At 43.3% G+C, this 19,566-nt stretch overlaps 1 protein-coding gene across 1 annotated transcript; it reads left to right on the top strand.

Moving 5' to 3' along the window:
• The first annotated feature begins 534 nt into the window (after positions 1–534).
• On the top strand, positions 535–16,104 carry LOC141266060 (uncharacterized). Its single transcript, XM_073679934.1, has 4 exons — positions 535–743; positions 1,952–12,631; positions 14,254–14,330; positions 15,047–16,104. Exons 1-4 carry the CDS (start codon positions 695–697, stop codon positions 15,152–15,154), a joined length of 10,914 nt encoding a protein of 3,637 aa, XP_073536035.1. The 5' UTR covers positions 535–694; the 3' UTR covers positions 15,155–16,104.
• Positions 16,105–19,566: the final 3,462 nt, after the last annotated feature.

Genomic DNA, 19,566 nt, shown 5'->3' with positions numbered 1-19,566 from the left:
GCTGCATCGCCGCTGACCTCCGTCCTGCAGATGAGCCGCTAACGGCCACCATCTTTTTCTCAAATCCCGCGTCGCTGATTGGCCGCGGCCGGACCAATGAGCGACGCGGGATTTCCTGGACAGACCGACAGACAGACGGGATAAGACGATTATATATATAGATTAGTCCATCAAGAGGAATATGTAACATTTCTGTATTTAGTAAATCTCAAAAACAAACAGTAACAAATCCCCTTTGCATCACAGAAGGTTTATGGAATGTATAAGGGGGGGACGAAGCATCAGAAATACAGAGAGAGAGAGAGACCACGCTGATGGCTGCACCTGCTGAGAGTTTCCGCTGGGAGAGGAGGATGAAGAGCTGCTTCAAGCTTGGTGTGAAATACTGGAGAAACTGTCAAAAAGGCTTCATCCACCATGTGTAATACGAGATGTCTGTGGAGGTCCAGAGCTTTCCGTACACCCTCACCCCATGCCTAGGGCACATTGCTCACGTGTCTTTTTCATTATTAGTTCCTGTTCACGAGTGACTTGAGTTTAATCCGGTTATTGTTGCTGGTTTCGCATGGCAGTCATCAATGAAGAATGACGTTCCCTCCACTCCTCGAGTCCTGTCACTGTCATACAAGCCTCCAGCGTGAGGAGACACAGTGCCAAAGGAAGGAGCTGATTCTGCGCCCTATGGTCCTGCACCATGGCACCGAGACTGGGCATGACGGTTTTATGGATGCTGCTTATTCATGGTAAGTTCATGACCAGAAATTGTAGTCTCTTACAATGGCACCCCTACTTTCACAGGAAAGTCTCAACATCATAAATGGGTAACATGGCGAAGTGCTTGTAAAAACAAAAATCTTTGCAATTTACCTTTTAAGAAAAATCCTCGTTTTTCTCAAGAACAGAGGGACTTTTAATTCTTCCGTTTGGTGCTTGTTGCCCAGATTATTGGCCACCTCTGTAGTCTATCGGCGGTGGCCGGTCTCGAGCTCTTTGCTGTAACATCTGCCCACGGTGCCCTGAAGCTGGCGGGAATTATAGATCCGACCAGCTTTAGTCGCCTGTGCTCCTCCGAAGCCGCGGAGGTAAACTGTCTCTGGAGCGTGCAGGTATCGGGGCTGTGCATGCACCGACAGAGACACCTGCAGTAAAAACAGATCTGCTGCAAGCAGAGCAAAATGGATGCAAAACGGAAACCAAAGTGTGCATCCGCGTTTGCTCCATTTGCAATGGATCCAGTTATTTTTCCATACTAGATCTGTTACAAACGGATGAAAACTGGACATGTGAATAGTGTCTTAGGGCTTGTCCACACATGGCATTTTTAATGCATTATTTTACGCAGGAAAAAATTGTAGCTTTCATCAAAATAAGATGTTTTTTTCTTTCAAAAAATAAAAAATACACAGGATTTCGATGTTTTCATAGGTTTTTCTCATTTAGATTAAAGGCTTGGCACAAAAAAAAATCACATAAAAAAACAGAACAAAAATGTAATTAAAATCCAATAAAGTTTTCCGGCCAGAGATTGTATTTTTCATGCAGAAAAAAAGGCAGCAAAAAATCTACATATTAATACACCATTATACTTAGTTCAGAGAGTAATCTCTGTTATCTGCTCCGGACACATTGTAACATACTGTCAGCTGCCAGAATATCAGGTTTATTCACATTTTCAGGCTTTACATCTCCTTTCACAGGCAGCAAGCAGAAATTTCTAAAGTGGTTATGACGGAGTTAATACAGAAATGTAATAAAAAGTTGCTTTCACAATGAGTCAATAGCTGATTTCTATCTTGTGCAGTGTTGTCATAGAGTCTCCTGAATGCGGAACACTATCCTCCTCCATATCTGCCTCCTGCCCGGCCTGATTACTGGCTTCTACTTATACTTTAGTGACTTTGCATAGTTGTCAGATGACATAGTAAAATAAATTAATTACTTCATCCTGTAGTTACAGGTATTTCTTCATCAACTGAGTCATTTACAACTGGATATACGAAATCAACACCAAGAAATACAACATCAATATCATATAAGATGGTGGGCACATTGACTACATCGGTGTCACCAATAACTAAACAAACTGCAACAACTGAATCTACAACTGCAGCAAACACAACTGATCCATCAACAACTGAATCTACAACTGCAGCAACTTCAACTGATCCATCAACAACTGAATCTACAACTGATCCATCAACAACTGAATCTACAACTGCAGCAACTACAACTGATCCATCAACAACTGAATCTACAACTGCAGCAACTACAACTGATCCATCAACAACTGAATCTACAACTGCAGAAACTACAACTGAGCCATCAACAACTGAATCTACAACTGCAGCAACTACAACTGATCCATCAACAATTGAATCTACAACTGTAGCAACTACAACTGATCCATCAACAACTGAATCTACAACTGCAGAAAACACAATTGATCCATCAACAACTGAATCTACAACTGCAGCAACTACAACTGATCCATCAACAACTGAATCTACAACTGCAGCAAACACAACTGATCCATCAACAACTGAATCTACAACTGCAGCAACTACAACTGATCCATCAACAACTGAGTCTACAACTGCAGCAACTACAACTGATCCATCAACAACTGAATCTACAACTGCAGCAAACACAACTGATCCATCAACAACTGAATCTACAACTGCAGCAACTACAACTGATCCAATAACAACTGAATCTACAACTGCAGAAACTACAACTGATCCATCAACAACTGAATCTACAACTGCAGCAACTACAACTGATGCATCAACAACTGAATCTACAACTGCAGCAACTACAACTGATCCATCAACAATTGAATCTACAACTGTAGCAACTACAACTGATCCATCAACAACTGAATCTACAACTGCAGAAAACACAACTGATCCATCAACAACTGAATCTACAACTGCAGCAACTACAACTGATCCATCAACAACTGAATCTACAACTGCAGCAAACACAACTGATCCATCAACAACTGAATCTACAACTGCAGCAACTACAACTGATCCATCAACAACTGAGTCTACAACTGCAGCAACTACAACTGATCCATCAACAACTGAATCTACAACTGCAGCAAACACAACTGATCCATCAACAACTGAATCTACAACTGCAGCAACTACAACTGATCCAATAACAACTGAATCTACAACTGCAGAAACTACAACTGATCCATCAACAACTGAATCTACAACTGCAGCAGCTACAACTGATTCATCAACAACTGAATCTACAACTGCAGCAACTACAACTGATCCATCAACAACTGAATCTACAACTGCAGCAAACACAACTGATCCATCAACAACTGAATCTACAACTGCAGCAACTACAACTGATCCATCAACAACTGAATCTACAACTGCAGCAACTACAACTGATCCATCAACAACTGAATCTACAACTGCAGCAACTACAACTGATCCATCAACAACTGAATCTACAACTGCAGCAACTACAACTGATCCATCAACTGAATCTACAACTGCAGCAACTGCAACTGATCCATCAACAACTGAATCTACAACTGCAGCAACTACAACTGAGCCATCAACTGAATCTACAACTGCAGAAACTACAACTGAGCCATCAACTGAATCTACAACTGAAGCAACTACAACTGATCCATCAACAACTAAATCTATAACTGCAGCAACTACAACTGAGCCATCAACTGAATCTACAACTGCAGCAACTGCAACTGATCCATCAACAACTGAATCTACAACTGCAGCAACTACAACTGAGCCATCAACTGAATCTACAACTGCAGAAACTACAACTGAGCCATCAACTGAATCTACAACTGAAGCAACTACAACTGATCCATCAACAACTGAATCTACAACTGCAGCAACTACAACTGATCCATCAACAACTAAATCTATAACTGCAGCAACTACAACTGAGCCATCAACTAAATCTACAACTGCAGCAACTGCAACTGATCCATCAACAACTGAATCTACAACTGCAGCAACTACAACTGAGCCATCAACTGAATCTACAACTGCAGAAACTACAACTGAGCCATCAACTGAATCTACAACTGAAGCAACTACAACTGATCCATCAACAACTGAATTTACAACTGCAGCAAACACAACTGATCCATTAACAACTGAATCTACAACTGCAGCAACTACAAATGATCCATCAACAACTGAATCTACAACTGCAGCAACTACAACTGATCCATCAACAACTGAATCTACAACTGCAGCAACTACAACTGATCCATCAACAACTGAATCTACAACTGCAGCAACTACAACTGATCCATCAACAATTGAATCTACAACTGTAGCAACTACAACTGATCCATCAACAACTGAATCTACAACTGCAGAAAACACAACTGATCCATCAACAACTGAATCTACAACTGCAGCAACTACAACTGATCCATCAACAACTGAATCTACAACTGCAGCAAACACAACTGATCCATCAACAACTGAATCTACAACTGCAGCAACTACAACTGATCCATCAACAACTGAGTCTACAACTGCAGCAACTACAACTGATCCATCAACAACTGAATCTACAACTGCAGCAAACACAACTGATCCATCAACAACTGAATCTACAACTGCAGCAACTACAACTGATCCAATAACAACTGAATCTACAAATGCAGAAACTACAACTGATCCATCAACAACTGAATCTACAACTGCAGCAGCTACAACTGATTCATCAACAACTGAATCTACAACTGCAGCAACTACAACTGATCCATCAACAACTGAATCTACAACTGCAGCAAACACAACTGATCCATCAACAACTGAATCTACAACTGCAGCAACTACAACTGATCCATCAACAACTGAATCTACAACTGCAGCAACTACAACTGATCCATCAACAACTGAATCTACAACTGCAGCAACTACAACTGATCCATCAACAACTGAATCTACAACTGCAGCAACTGCAACTGATCCATCAACAACTGAATCTACAACTGCAGCAAACACAACTGATCCATCAACAACTAAATCTATAACTGCAGCAACTGCAACTGAGCCATCAACTGAATCTACAACTGCAGCAACTGCAACTGATCCATCAACAACTGAATCTACAACTGCAGCAACTACAACTGAGCCATCAACTGAATCTACAACTGCAGAAACTACAACTGAGCCATCAACTGAATCTACAACTGAAGCAACTACAACTGATCCATCAACAACTGAATTTACAACTGCAGCAAACACAACTGATCCATTAACAACTGAATCTACAACTGCAGCAACTACAACTGATCCATCAACTGAATCTACAACTGCAGCAACTGCAACTGATCCATCAACAACTGAATCTACAACTGCAGCAACTACAACTGAGCCATCAACTGAATCTACAACTGCAGAAACTACAACTGAGCCATCAACTGAATCTACAACTGAAGCAACTACAACTGATCCATCAACAACTAAATCTATAACTGCAGCAACTACAACTGAGCCATCAACTGAATCTACAACTGCAGCAACTGCAACTGATCCATCAACAACTGAATCTACAACTGCAGCAACTACAACTGAGCCATCAACTGAATCTACAACTGCAGAAACTACAACTGAGCCATCAACTGAATCTACAACTGAAGCAACTACAACTGATCCATCAACAACTGAATCTACAACTGCAGCAACTACAACTGATCCATCAACAACTAAATCTATAACTGCAGCAACTACAACTGAGCCATCAACTAAATCTACAACTGCAGCAACTGCAACTGATCCATCAACAACTGAATCTACAACTGCAGCAACTACAACTGAGCCATCAACTGAATCTACAACTGCAGAAACTACAACTGAGCCATCAACTGAATCTACAACTGAAGCAACTACAACTGATCCATCAACAACTGAATTTACAACTGCAGCAAACACAACTGATCCATTAACAACTGAATCTACAACTGCAGCAACTACAAATGATCCATCAACAACTGAATCTACAACTGCAGCAACTACAACTGATCCATCAACAACTGAATCTACAACTGCAGCAACTACAACTGATCCATCAACAACTGAATCTACAACTGCAGCAACTACAACTGATCCATCAACAATTGAATCTACAACTGTAGCAACTACAACTGATCCATCAACAACTGAATCTACAACTGCAGAAAACACAACTGATCCATCAACAACTGAATCTACAACTGCAGCAACTACAACTGATCCATCAACAACTGAATCTACAACTGCAGCAAACACAACTGATCCATCAACAACTGAATCTACAACTGCAGCAACTACAACTGATCCATCAACAACTGAGTCTACAACTGCAGCAACTACAACTGATCCATCAACAACTGAATCTACAACTGCAGCAAACACAACTGATCCATCAACAACTGAATCTACAACTGCAGCAACTACAACTGATCCAATAACAACTGAATCTACAAATGCAGAAACTACAACTGATCCATCAACAACTGAATCTACAACTGCAGCAGCTACAACTGATTCATCAACAACTGAATCTACAACTGCAGCAACTACAACTGATCCATCAACAACTGAATCTACAACTGCAGCAAACACAACTGATCCATCAACAACTGAATCTACAACTGCAGCAACTACAACTGATCCATCAACAACTGAATCTACAACTGCAGCAACTACAACTGATCCATCAACAACTGAATCTACAACTGCAGCAACTACAACTGATCCATCAACAACTGAATCTACAACTGCAGCAACTGCAACTGATCCATCAACAACTGAATCTACAACTGCAGCAAACACAACTGATCCATCAACAACTAAATCTATAACTGCAGCAACTACAACTGAGCCATCAACTGAATCTACAACTGCAGCAACTGCAACTGATCCATCAACAACTGAATCTACAACTGCAGCAACTACAACTGAGCCATCAACTGAATCTACAACTGCAGAAACTACAACTGAGCCATCAACTGAATCTACAACTGAAGCAACTACAACTGATCCATCAACAACTGAATTTACAACTGCAGCAAACACAACTGATCCATTAACAACTGAATCTACAACTGCAGCAACTACAAATGATCCATCAACAACTGAATCTACAACTGCAGCAACTACAACTGATCCATCAACAACTGAATCTACAACTGCAGCAACTACAACTGATCCATCAACAACTGAATCTAGAACTGTAGCAACTACAACTGATCCATCAACAACTGAATCTGCAACTGCAGCAACTACAACTGATCCATCAACAACTGAATCTACAACTGCAGGAACTACAACTGATCCATCAACAACTGAATCTACAACTGCAGCAACTATAACTGATCCATCAACAACTGAATCTACAACTGCAGCAACTACAAATGATCCATCAACTGAATCTACAACTGCAGAAACTACAACTGAGCCATCAACTGAATCTACAACTGAAGCAACTACAACTGATCCATCAACAACTGAATTTACAACTGCAGCAAACACAACTGATCCATTAACAACTGAATCTACAACTGCAGCAACTACAAATGATCCATCAACAACTGAATCTACAACTGCAGCAACTACAACTGATCCATCAACAACTGAATCTACAACTGCAGCAACTACAACTGATCCATCAACAACTGAATCTAGAACTGTAGCAACTACAACTGATCCATCAACAACTGAATCTGCAACTGCAGCAACTACAACTGATCCATCAACAACTGAATCTACAACTGCAGCAACTACAACTGATCCATCAACAACTGAATCTACAACTGCAGCAACTATAACTGATCCATCAACAACTGAATCTACAACTGCAGCAACTACAAATGATCCATCAACAACTGAATCTACAACTGCAGCAACTGCAACTGATCCATCAACAACTGAATCTACAACTGCAGCAAACACAACTGATCCATCAATAACTGAATCTACAACTGGAGCAACTACAACTGATCCATCAACAACTGAATCTACAACTGCAGCAAACACAACTAATCCATCAACAACTGAATCTACAACTGCACCAACTACAACTGAGCCATCAACTGAATCTACAACTGCAGCAACTGCAACTAATCCGTCAACAACTGAATCTACAACTGCAGAAACTACAACTGAGCCATCAACTGAATCTACAACTGAAGCAACTACAACTGATCCATCAACAACTGAATCTACAACTGCAGCAAACACAACTAATCCATCAACAACTGAATTTACAACTGCAGCAAACACAACTGATCCATCAACAACTGAATCTACAACTGCAGCAACTACAACTGATCCATCAACAACTGAATCTACAACTGCAGCAACTACAACTGATCCATCAACAACTGAATCTACAACTGCAGAAACTACAACTGAGCCATCAACTGAATCTACAACTGCAGCAACTACAACTGATCCATCAACTGAATCTACAACTGCAGCAACTGCAACTGATCTGTCAACAACTGAATCTACAACTGCAGCAACTACAACTGATCCATCAACAACTGAATCTACAACTGCAGCAACTACAACTGATCCATCAAAAACTGAATCTACAACTGCAGAAACTACAACTGAGCCATCAACTGAATCTACAACTGCAGCAACTACAACTGATCCATCAACTGAATCTACAACTGCAGCAACTACAACTGATCTGTCAACAACTGAATCTACAACTGTAGCAACTACAACTGATCTGTCAACAACTGAATCTACAACTGCAGCAACTACAACTGAGCCATCAACAGAATCTACAACTGCAGCAACTACAACTGATCTGTCAACAACTGAATCTACAACTCCAGAAACTACAACAGAGCCATCAACTGACTTTACAAGTCCAGCAACTACTACTGATTTGTCATCAACTGAATCTACAAGTGCAGCAACTACAACTGATCCATCAACTGAATCTACAACTGCAGAAACTACAACTGAGCCATCAACTGAATCTACAAGTGCAGCAACTACAACTGATGTGTCAAAAACTAAATCTGTAACTGGAGCAACTACAATTGAGCCATCAACTGAATCTACAACTGCAGCAACTACAACTGATCTGTCAACAACTGAATCTACAACTGCAGAAACTACACCAGAGCCATCAACTGAATCGACAACTGATCTATCAACAACTGAATCAACTACTGCAGTAACTACAACTGAGCAATCAACTGAATCTACAACCGGAGAAACTACAATGGATCTATCAACAACAAAATCTACCACCAAAGCAATTACAACTTATCTATCAACAACAGAATCTACAACTGCAGCAACTGCATATGATCCATCAACAATTGAATCTTTGCCTGTGGAAGTAAGTGAGCAAACAACAATACCCTTAACAACTGAACCAACCAGCTCACATACTACATTTTCTGAAACTACAGAATCTATACCACGACTAGCAACAATCACTCCTCTGTCTATCACAGTAATCACCGAGCCTACAATGTTAACATCTGAATTTGTAGCTTCATTGCCAGACCTAATAATATCAAGTACACCTAAATCCTCTCCCTCTGCAGTAACATCAGCAACCACAACGGCTACGACAGGAAACTTTACTACAACTTTTTCAATTAAGACCACAACAGAACTTACAACTGAGACTACAACAGAATCCACTGCTGTAAGTACACCTGGGACCACAACATCATCTATTACTTCAGCTACACCTGGGACATCACCATCACCTTCCGCTCTAGTTACAAATGAGACCTTAATATTAGGTGCTACATCAACTACAACTGCAAACACAACATTATCTACTCCAAATGCAACTGGGACCTCATTATTTACTCCAACTGGGACCACCACAGTATCTACTCCAACTGGGACCACAACAGTATCTACTCCAACGGGGACCACAACATCATCTATTACTTCAGCTACACCTGGGACATCACCATCACCTTCTGCTCTAGTTACAAATGAGACCCTAATATTGGGTGCTACATCAACTACAACTGCAAATACGACATTATCTACCCCAAATGCAACTGGGACCTCATTATTTACTCCAACCGGGACCACAACAGTACCTACTCCAACTGGGACCACAACAGTATCTACTCCAATGGGGACCACAACAGTATCTACTCCAACGAGGACCACAACAGTATCTACTCCAACTGGGACCACAACAGTATCTACTCCAACTGGGACCACAACAGTATCTACTCCAACTGGGACCACAACAGTATCTACTCCAACGTGGACCACAACAGTACCTACTCCAACTGGGACCACAACAGTACCTACTCCAACTGGGACCACAACAGTATCTACTCCAACGGGGACCACAATGGTATCTACTCCAACTGGGACCACAACAGTATCTACTCCAACTGGGACCACAACAGTATCTACTCTAACGGGGACCACAACATCATCTATTACTTCAGCTACACCTGGGACATCACCATCACCTTCTGCTCTAGTTACAAATGAGACCCTAATATTAGGTGCTACATCAACTACAACTGCAAACACAACATTATCTACTCCAAATGCAACTGGGACCTCATTATTTACTCCAACTGGGACCACCACAGTATCTACTCCAACTGGGACCACAACAGTATCTACTCCAACGGGGACCACAACATCATCTATTACTTCAGCTACACCTGGGACATCACCATCACCTTCTGCTCTAGTTACAAATGAGACCCTAATATTAGGTGCTACATCAACTACAAATACGACATTATCTACTCCAAATGCAACTGGGACCTCATTATTTACTCCAACTGGGACCACCACAGTATCTACTCCAACTGGGACCACAACAGTATCTACTCCAACTGGGACCACAACAGTATCTACTCCAACTGGGACCAAAACATCATCTATTACTTCAGCTACACCTGGGACATCACCATCACCTTCTACTCTAGTTACAAATGAGACCCTAATATTAGGTGCTACATCAACTACAATAGTATCTACTCCAACTGGGACCACAATAGTATCTACTCCAACTGGGACCACAACAGTATCTACTCCAACTGGGACCACAACATTATCTATTACAACTACAACTGAGACCACAACAGTATCTACGCCAACTGGGACCACAACAGTATCTACTCCAACTGGGACCACAACAGTATCTACTCCAACTGGGACCACAACAGTATCTACTCCAACTGGGACCACAACATCATCTATTACTTCAGCTACACCTGGGACATCACCATCACCTTCTACTCTAGGTACAAATGAGACCCTAATATTAGGTGCTACATCAACTACAACTGCAAACACAACATTATCTACTCCAAATGCAACTGGGACTTCATTATTTACTCCTACTGGGACCACCACAGTATCTAATCCAACTGGGACCACAACAGTATCTACTCCAACTGGGACCACAACAGTATCTACTCCAACTGGGACCACAGCATCATCTATTACTTCAGCTACACCTGGGACATCACCATCACCTTCTACTCTAGTTACAAATGAGACCCTAATATTAGGTGCTACATCAACTACAACTGCAAACACAACATTATCTACTCCAAATGCAACTGGGACCTCATTATTTACTCCTACTGGGACCACCACAGTATCTAATCCAACTGGGACCACCACAGTATCTAATCCAACTGGGACCACAACAGTATCTACTCCAACTGGGACCACAACAGTATCTACTCCAACTGGGACCACAGCATCATCTATTACTTCAGCTACACCTGGGACATCACCATCACCTTCTACTCTAGTTACAAATGAGACCCTAATATTAGGTGCTACATCAACTACAATAGTATCTACTCCAACTGGGACCACAACAGTATCTACTCCAACTGGGACCACAACATTATCTATTACAACTACAACTGAGACCACAACAGTATCTACGCCAACTGGGACCACAACAGTATCTACTCCAACTGGGACCACAACAGTATCTACTCCAACTGGGACCACAACAGTATCTTCTCCAGCTGGGACCGCAACATTATCTATTACAACTACAACTGAGACCACAACAGTATCTACTCCAACTGGGACCACAACAGTATCTACTCCAACTGGGACCACAACAGTATCTACTCCAACGTGGACCACAACAGTATCTACTCCAACTGGGACCACAACAGTATCTAATTTAACTGGGACCACATCAATATCTACTCCAACTATAAAATTATCTAATCCAACCGCAACAACAACATTATATATTCCAACTGGGAGCACAGTATTACCTACTCCAACTACAACATTATCTACTCTAACTACAACATTATCTGCTACAACTAGAACTGGGACCACAACATTATTTACTGCAGCTGGAAACATAACAGTGGCTTCGACTCCAAATATGACCCCCACCCCACTGTCTACAAGCACAGTGAGACCCTCATCATTACCTACTACTTCTATTACTTCCAGGATCCCAACATCATCCTTCCCTTCAGCTGGGAACGCGACATCACCCACTTTTCCAAATACAACCATATGGAAAACCTTCATTCCAGGACTGGATCTTACTTCCAGTACTATGAAACCAAATCTTTCTACAGGAGCCGGAGCCACATCACAGTCCTCAGCTCCAGGAAGGAACACAACCAGTGAGTACTGTATCATCATTGCTTCATCTATGTCACATATTACAATTGTGGAAATGTGCCCCATAGGAACATTTTGCTTCCTAATGATAGTGGCCATCAGGTTACCATTAACTATCATACAAAGCCTCAATCTAAAGTGAACCTGTCACTTTGTACATGCAGCCCGAGCTGTGGACAGCACAGAATAGAGAAGACGCTTTCAGCAGAAGGATATGTAGGTTTGTTAGAAAACATTCAGCATAAGTTGTATTTTATTCATTGAAATCTTGGGTGTTTGAGTCCAGTGGGTGGTCCTACTCAGTGATTGACAGCTATCTCAGCATGCACAGTCATACAGGGAAGGCTGTCAGTCACTTGTAGAACCGCCCACTGGGCTCAAATGTGTACAAACACTGCCTCCACTAGAGGGAGCTCACTGCACACTGTTTATACAGAGAGGTCAATAATAACACAGTATACAGTGAGCTCCTCCTAGTGGTGGCTGCAGGCTCAGAATTGCATTTTGCCAACCCCCACGATCAAGGTCATATGGATAGGGATTTTTGGTGCAAATACCATGCCATTTAGTAATTAAAATCACTTTTTATTTAGAAATTTTCTAAAAACAAAATTAACATACAAATACAAATTTAAAACAAGAAGAAGAAGAAGAGTACCTGAAGGAGACACAGCGGAGGGTAAACAGATACACAACTTTATAGAAGTCATCATTTATGGTGTCCTGTGGACTCTTAGACTCAATTATGATACAATGGAATAATTCCCTTGGTGACACCTAGAATATAATTGTAATGTCGTTTTTATTGTCAACAGAACAAAGTTGCAGTGATTTATAGCGGGGACTATTCACATAATAATGCATTGAGAATCATTAGTAAACTAATATCTGGTGATGTAATGTCCCAGCCATAGATCACCACCACCTTGTATGTCTAACCCACGTCCAATTATAGAGGGTTACAAGCCCTGAGGGTACATAGTAAATATCACCAGGGACCTAATAGTCATAATCAGGGTAGGATATATTCCCCGAGCCCACGGTATGACCAGAGGAACTGTCACAATCCCACTCCAGCACCCAGACAAATGGTCCATATGTGCATAGATATATATACATTTACGTCCAGACAACCCATATACATCAAGATAGGAGTGATTGTATGCTCACCCGGTGTTCTCCCAAAGCCTCAACGCGCGTTTCACCGTTTCCTCAGAGTTATTCTCATTGTTTTTTGAGAAGATACATTGTCTCTCAAAGCCCCAACGCGCGTTTCACCCTGTTTCCTCAGAGTTAGTCTCATTGTTTTTTGAGAAGATACATTGTCTCTCAAAGCCCCAACGCGCGTTTCACCGTTTCCTCAGAGTTATTCTCATTGTTTTTTGAGAAGATACATTGTCTCTCAAAGCCCCAACGCGCGTTTCACCCTGTTTCCTCAGAGTTAGTCTCATTGTTTTTTGAGAAGATACATTGTCTCCCAAAGCCCCAACGCGCGTTTCACCCTGTTTCCTCAGAGTTATTCTTATTGTTTTTTGAGAAGATACATTGTTATGAAATGTTCTCATTGTTCCGGTGATGTCTGATCTATATGATGGGATAACTCTGTGTTTCTGTTCTCTGACAGATACGCTTGTACTGAGGCTGCGGCTGACCACTTCTGCCCCCTTAGATGTCGGTGTAATGGATTTATTACTGCAGCAGGTAACGTGTCAGTGTGAACTTGGTGCTCTCCGGTTCTCATGAACCATAACTCCCAGCATGCCCTGACAATTTTCCTAAACTCTTTGTGCTTCAATTTTTTTATTTTTTTTTTACCATTTTGAACTCTGCTCGCTGTGTGCAGAAACATTATGGAGCCTCAGGGTGTACAGAGGGCATTCTTCTCACAGCTGAGGGTTTGCTACAGTTGTATTGGCTCCAGACTGATACATTGTAGACTGGAGAGAGATTTGTGCTGACATTTGACATTTTAATCACTTGTTGCAGTTTTTAAGTTTTGCTTTTTTGCTTTTTCTTTCCTGTTCGGGGTTTACCTTTCGGTTTAATTATTTTTACATTTTGATAGTTTAGACTTTTACAAACTCTGTGATGCAAAATATATTTTTATATTGTTTTTAATGGAGGAAAAAAATGGAGAACTCTAATTTTTTTTTTTTTTACTTTTTTTTTATTTTTTACTTTACTTTTGAGTCCCTTTAGGGACCTTGACCCTGGGATGGTTTCTTGGCTTGTTCTATATACTACAAGGTTATTACTTCTACATGCGGGTAATGGCACAGGCCTCGTAATAAATCGGACTCATCTTTGAGCAGAGTTTTCTTGGATCCCGGCTGCTGCAGCTAGAGACTGGCGCCCCCCAGAGACGACTGTCTATAGGACATCCCTGGCCGACGTCTAACCCTCCTCTTATTCCTCAGGTGTGTTCCCTGCTGTACCAGGAGCTGCACACTGCAGACCTGACCGTGACCTATGGGGCCCCTGGGACCCCGCGGAGCTGTGTGTCGTTTCCGTGGAGCAGCGGGTAGTCCGGACTTCTCTCCATGACATGGATCCTAAAACCTCGGAGTCTGCCGTTATGTCACGTCGTTCTGGATATAGACTCAAGGCAGAAACCGTCCATAGATAAATAATCACAGCGTCTATCTTTTATGTCATTGTACCGTTTATATTCACTTTTTTCTGTTTTCTGTTTTCCCAAAATTTTATGTAAGGAGAAACCTGTAGTCATCCAGTGCCTCCTGGTTCATGAACAGAATTCCAGAACTATAGTACAGACTGACACAGCAAACAGAAAAGGACTATGAAATGTGGTCTCTAGACATCCTGCACTGGTAAAAGCCCGGCTGTCCAGACACAATGGAAAAGTTCTGATTGTACGAATGTCTACCCGGTACTGGGATGCCATTCCTATCTCAGGAGTTGGGGCGCCATTCCCATCCCAGGTGTTGGGGCGCCATTCCCATCCCAGGTGTTGGGGCGCCATTCCCATCCCTGGTGTTGGGGCGCCATTCCCATTCAAGGTGTTGGGGCGCCATTCCCATCCCAGGTGTTGGGGCACCATTCCCATCCCAGGGGTCATTGCACCATTCCCATCCCTGGTGTTGGGGCGCCATTCCCATTCAAGGTGTTGGGGTGCCATTCCCATCCTAGGTGTTGGGGCGCCATTCTCATCCCAGGTGTTGGGGTGCCATTCCCATCCCAGGTGTTGGGGCACCATTCCCGTCCTAGGTGTTGGGGTGCCATTCCCATCCCAGGTGTTGGGGTGCCATTCCCATCCCAGGGGTCATTGCACCATTCCCATCCCAGGAGTTGGGGCGCCATTCCCATCCCTGGTGTTGGGGCGCCATTCCCATTCAAGGTGTTGGGGCGCCATTCCCATCCCAGGTGTTGGGGCACCATTCCCATCCCAGGGGTCATTGCACCATTCCCATCCCAGGTGTTGGGGCGCCATTCCCATCCCAGGGGTCATTGTACCATTCCCATCCCAGGTGTTGGGGCGCCATTTCCATTCTAGGGGTCGTTGCACCATTCCCATCCCAGGGGTCGTTGCACCATTCCCATCCCAGGGGTCGTTGCACCATTCCCATTCTAGGTGTTGGGGTGCCATTCCCATCCTAGGTGTTGGGGTGCCATTCCCATCCCAGGTGTTGGGGCGCAATTCCCATCCCAGGTGTTGGGGTGCCATTCCCATCCCAGGTGTTGGGGCGCCATTCCCATCCCAGGTGTTGGGGCGCCATTCCCATCCCAGGTGTTGGGGCACCATTCCCATCCCAGGGGTCATTGCACCATTCCCATCCCAGGTGTTGGGGCGCCATTCCCATCCCAGGTGTTGGGGCACCATTCCCATCCTAGGTGTTGGGGTGCCATTCCCATCCTAGGTGTTGGGGCGCTATTCCCATCCCAGGTGTTGGGGCGCCATTCCCATCCCAGGTGTTGGGGCCCCATTCCCATCTCAGGTGTTGGGGCACGATTCCCATCCCAGGTGTTGGGGCGCCATTCCCATCCCAGGTGTTGGGGCGCCATTCCCATCCCAGGTGTTGGGGTGCCATTCCCATCCTAGGTGTTGGGGCGCCATTCCCATCCCAGGTGTTGGGGCACCATTCCCATCCTAGGTGTTGGGGCACCATTCCCATCCCAGGTGTTGGGGCACCATACCCATCCCAGGTGTTGGGGCGCCATTCCCATCCCAGATGTTGGGGCGCCATTCCCATCCCAGGTGTTGGGGCACCATTCCCATCCCAGGTGTTGGGGCACCATTCCCGTCCTAGGTGTTGGGGTGCCATTCCCATCCCAGGTGTTGGGGTGCCATTCCCATCCTAGGTGTTGGGGCGCCATTCTCATCCCAGGTGTTGGGGTGCCATTCCCATCCCAGGTGTTGGGGCACCATTCCCGTCCTAGGTGTTGGGGTGCCATTCCCATCCCAGGTGTTGGGGTGCCATTCCCATCCTAGGTGTTGGGGTGCCATTCTCATCCCAGGTGTTGGGGTGCCATTCCCATCCCAGGTGTTGGGGCACTATTTGTATCTTTAGTAATGGGGCACCATTCACATGCCACAATGCCCTGGCTCCAGTGCCCACACCGCAGTGCCAGCCATTCCAGTGCCCAGGCAATATTCAGTAGCTCTGTGTCCCTGCTCTTATGTCTCTAATTACCCATCTATACCTTTCATCCCCTATTACATAATTGGGGGAACATTTAGCTCTGCACATCCTGAGCCACCTGGTTCATGAACAGAATGCTTCAGTGACATGTAAATATAAATGCTGACCGGAGTTGTGTAAATGGACCAACCATGTTTCTTATCATTTTTAATAAACCATATTTATTTGAAAGTGGAAAATTCCTTGAAGAGATAATAAATATCATCAATCAGTGGTGTCCATATCTCCATATCCATATATCACCCCCAAAAAATTAGTAAGTGTCCTACTCTGCTCCTCATTAGGTTTCTTTTTCTGATACAGAGCTCCAGATTCTGTGTGGGTGTCCTGACTCTCCACCAGCAGGTGTTGAAGTAAATAAGGATCAGGCATGTTCAATTTTAATATACCCCATCCCATTCCTTCTCGTAATGAACAAGTTTTAACCAGAGGAGACAGAAGATCTGGCAGGGGCGCACCCCTCTCCCACATGAAGAACACACATGGATGCTCTGATGAGTGTATCTTTTATCTTATAAGTGGGTAATAAATGTTTTTTTGTGGGATAACCTCATTATTATCACTCATATGACAACATTAGAGGGATTTTTTAGGGAACAGGCTGTTATAGGGACCCTCTAGCACATTGTCAATGCATTGTGTGATGTCCATGAGCTGAGAGATTTATACCACTCTCTATGAAGCTCTTTAGATAGTCTCTATAAATCACAGCATCTAAGCCAGGGCTGAACAACTTTTTTTTGGTCCAAGGGCCACAATGCCATACTGAACCAATCCAATGGGCCGCAAAAAAATGAAAGGTGTACTTACATAAATACATCACCAGAACTACCATCAGAACATTGAGACATCACAAGAACCAAGTTTTGAGTATTTGAGGAGAATTTGCAGAGATTCTGCTCAGTTTGTGCTCCAGCAAATAAGTGTGAATATATACTAACTTACACTGAGTTTTTGGAGCTGAAACTGAGCAGAATCTCTCCAAATCCTCTTCATAATCTCAAAACTCTAAGGATTTTTAAGTTTTAACATAGCCATGAAGCACATTTTGGATTGCTACATGTGTACAATATCAAAACCACCATCAGCACATGAATGCAGCACCAGAAGCACCATCAGTACATGAAGGCAGCAACAGAACCACAGTCAGTACATGAATGAATCACCAAGCATAGTACTGCGATTAGTTTCAATGTCAGGTCAGCCCCATGTACAATTGTATCAAATGAACCTACAACTCCCAGTATGTCTTTAACAATGGTAAGGAGATACTGGGAGTTGTTAACAGTCATCATCAGACTGTGGACCATAGAGGAACCACAGCACTGATGAGACGCAGGAAGTAATTACATCCAGGTACCTTATAGGTGACATCTTCTCTGATTGAAGTAATTCCAATCCCTTTTTTCTAAATGTAGCACAGATGGAATGATGAGCTTGTCTCTGTAGACTTCCCTCTTCTCAGTCATCAGCAGCACTTCCCGACATTGTGTCCTTAAAAATAAAAGTATCATTTTACTGTCCCAAAAATAAAAATATCTTCTATGCTGTGCCCCTGAATAAATAATTGCCTGTGCTTCCTGCACAAAATATCCACCGCCAAACTGCCCTTCTCTTAAATAACTGCCACATTGCCCCTGTGTATAATATCTTGCCCCCACTGACTCCAAGATATCCCCACACTACCTCTTTCCAAAATATCCACAGCACCTTTCCCCTCTGCAAAATATCCCCCCGCACATTGCTCTTCTGCAAAATATCCCCAGCACCTTGCCCCTCTACCAAAATATCCTGCTGCATATTGCTCCTCTCCAAAATATCCCCGCACATTGTCCTCTGAAAAATATCCCCGCACACTGTCCTCTGCAAAATATCCCCGCACACTGTCCTCTGCAAAATATCCCCGCACACTGTCCTCTGCAAAATATCCCCGCACACTGTCCTCTGCAAAGTATCCCTTGCATACTACCCCTCTCCAAAATATTTAATTTTTTCATCAGTGAAAAACGCTGACCAAACATAAAAACTGCTGAAACTTAGATCCATAACTGTGATGATCTGCGGTTCGTATTTTTAGGTACGAGAAAGATCACAGACGTCTGAATGAGGCCTAACATTGTGTAGCGCCGGCGTCCCTGCCCTCTGCTAGGCAGGGACGCTGTTCCCCTCACCTCCTTGCTCCGTGCCCGGCGTCCTCCTCCCGCTCTGCTGGCAGCGCGCGCTCCTTCCCGGCCACTGTGCTTAGGGCGCACGCGCGCGCTCTCCCTCCCTCTTAA

Source organism: Phyllobates terribilis, unplaced genomic scaffold (assembly GCF_046119375.1).
Source record: "Phyllobates terribilis strain yellow unplaced genomic scaffold, ASM4611937v1 Scaffold_4__5_contigs__length_816908805, whole genome shotgun sequence".
In the NCBI taxonomy this organism is placed as follows: Eukaryota; Metazoa; Chordata; class Amphibia; order Anura; family Dendrobatidae; genus Phyllobates; species Phyllobates terribilis.
This window is presented reverse-complemented; position numbering and strand designations above follow the sequence as displayed.

Excerpts from the sequence above, each read along its gene's own strand:
- LOC141266060 (XM_073679934.1), top strand. The coding sequence starts at position 695 with ATGGCACCGAGACTGGGCATGACGGTTTTATGGATGCTGCTTATTCAT. Across the intron at positions 12,632-14,253 it reads TCCAGGAAGGAACACAACCA|ATACGCTTGTACTGAGGCTG; the intron begins GTGAGTACTGTA and ends GTTCTCTGACAG. Across the intron at positions 14,331-15,046 it reads TGGATTTATTACTGCAGCAG|GTGTGTTCCCTGCTGTACCA; the intron begins GTAACGTGTCAG and ends CTTATTCCTCAG.